The sequence below is a fragment of the Bacillus rossius genome, chromosome 5, assembly GCF_032445375.1.
Source record: "Bacillus rossius redtenbacheri isolate Brsri chromosome 5, Brsri_v3, whole genome shotgun sequence".
In the NCBI taxonomy this organism is placed as follows: Eukaryota; Metazoa; Arthropoda; class Insecta; order Phasmatodea; family Bacillidae; genus Bacillus; species Bacillus rossius.
Window position 1 is genome coordinate 68,928,598 of NC_086333.1, and position 1,587 is coordinate 68,930,184.

The 1,587-nt window shown below is 42.3% G+C and overlaps 1 protein-coding gene across 1 annotated transcript; it reads right to left on the reverse strand.

The window, feature by feature from the left end:
* Positions 1 to 235: 235 nt before the first annotated feature.
* Positions 236 to 1,201, reverse strand: LOC134532291 (uncharacterized). The gene has a single exon (XM_063368710.1). The coding sequence runs from the start codon at positions 1,199 to 1,201 to the stop codon at positions 236 to 238; it is 966 nt and encodes a 321-aa protein (XP_063224780.1).
* Between the last annotated feature and the right edge of the window lie 386 nt (positions 1,202 to 1,587).

Here is a 1,587-nt window from a genome sequence, read left to right on the forward strand (position 1 = left end):
TACAGTACATTAACGGATGTTTCAGTGAGCAAACTATTAGGAGTATCGGTCAGATGTTTCAGCAAATCCGTCGAAGAAATTTTTTTTGCCTTTATGGGATCAGTTGAACTTGAGGATGGAACAGCCAACAGCATAGTGAATGGCTTAAAGCCATTGCTTTCCGGATTATATTTGAACTTAAAAAGTAAATAGGCTTTGGTACAGACGTCTCTGTTATGGCAGGAACCACCAACGTCTATATTATGGCAGGAACCACCAACGTCTCTATTATTGCAGGAAACACCAACATCTCTATTATGGCAGGAACCACCAACGTCTCTATTATGGCAGGAACCACCAACGTCTCTATTATGGCAGGAACCACCAACGTCTCTATTATGGCAGGAACCACCAACGTCTCTATTATGGCAGGAACCACCAACGTCTCTATTATGACAGGAACCACCAACGTCTCTATTATGACAGGAACCACCAACGTCTCTATTATTGCAGGAACCACCAATGTCTCTATTATGACAGGAACCACCAACATCTCTATTATGGCAGGAACCACCAACGTCTCTATTATGGCAGGAACCACCAACGTCTCTGTTATGACAGGAACCACCAATGTCTCTATTATGACAGGAACCACCAACGTCTCTATTATGGCAGGAACCACCAATGTCTCTATTATGGCAGGAACCACCAACGTCTCTATTATGGCAGGAACCACCAACGTCTCTATTATGGCAGGAACCACCAACGTCTCTATTATGACAGGAACCACCAACGTCTCTATTATGACAGGAACCACCAACGTCTCTATTATGGCAGGAACCACCAATGTCTCTATTATGACAGGAACCACCAACGTCTCTATTATGGCAGGAACCACCAACGTCTCTATTATGGCAGGAACCACCAACGTCTCTGTTATGGCAGGAACCACCAATGTCTCTATTATGGCAGGAACCACCAACGTCTCTATTATGAAAGGAACCACCAACGTCTCTATTATGGCAGGAACCACCAACGTCTCTGTTATGACAGGAACCACCAATGTCTCTATTATGACAGGAACCACCAACGTCTCTATTATGGCAGGAACCACCAATGTCTCTATTATGACAGGAACCACCAACGTCTCTATTATGACAGGAACCACCAACGTCTCTATTATGGCAGGAACCACCAACGTCTCTGTTATGACAGGAACCATAACGGTGTTCATCAATTACGCATGCCTCGGAGAGACGTCACCCAGGAATATTGATTTTCTAATTAGTGAATCTTATAATTTGTTTAATTCATCGAAGTGATATATTTATCATAATGCTTCATATGACACCGTGAACTTTGGATCAGAGCCTTTAAAGATTCCTCAATTGTTCATCACTAGATAGATCTCCACCAAGCCACGTGTACGCCGCATTTTGGAACAATGGAATTAATTAAAACTTTCGTTTCAAGTTGCCAGAGGAAATGAACATTACTTCATGGCAGAAATGCAGTACAGCATGTATAGTGACCTTACAAACTGTATATTTTTTTATTTATATAAGATAATAGTGCAGGAGATCCGAGCGGTAAATTTTGAAAAGAGCG

Coding starts and splice junctions, on each gene's coding strand:
- LOC134532291 (XM_063368710.1), bottom strand. CDS start 1,201: ATGGTTCCTGTCATAACAGAGACGTTGGTGGTTCCTGCCATAATAGAG.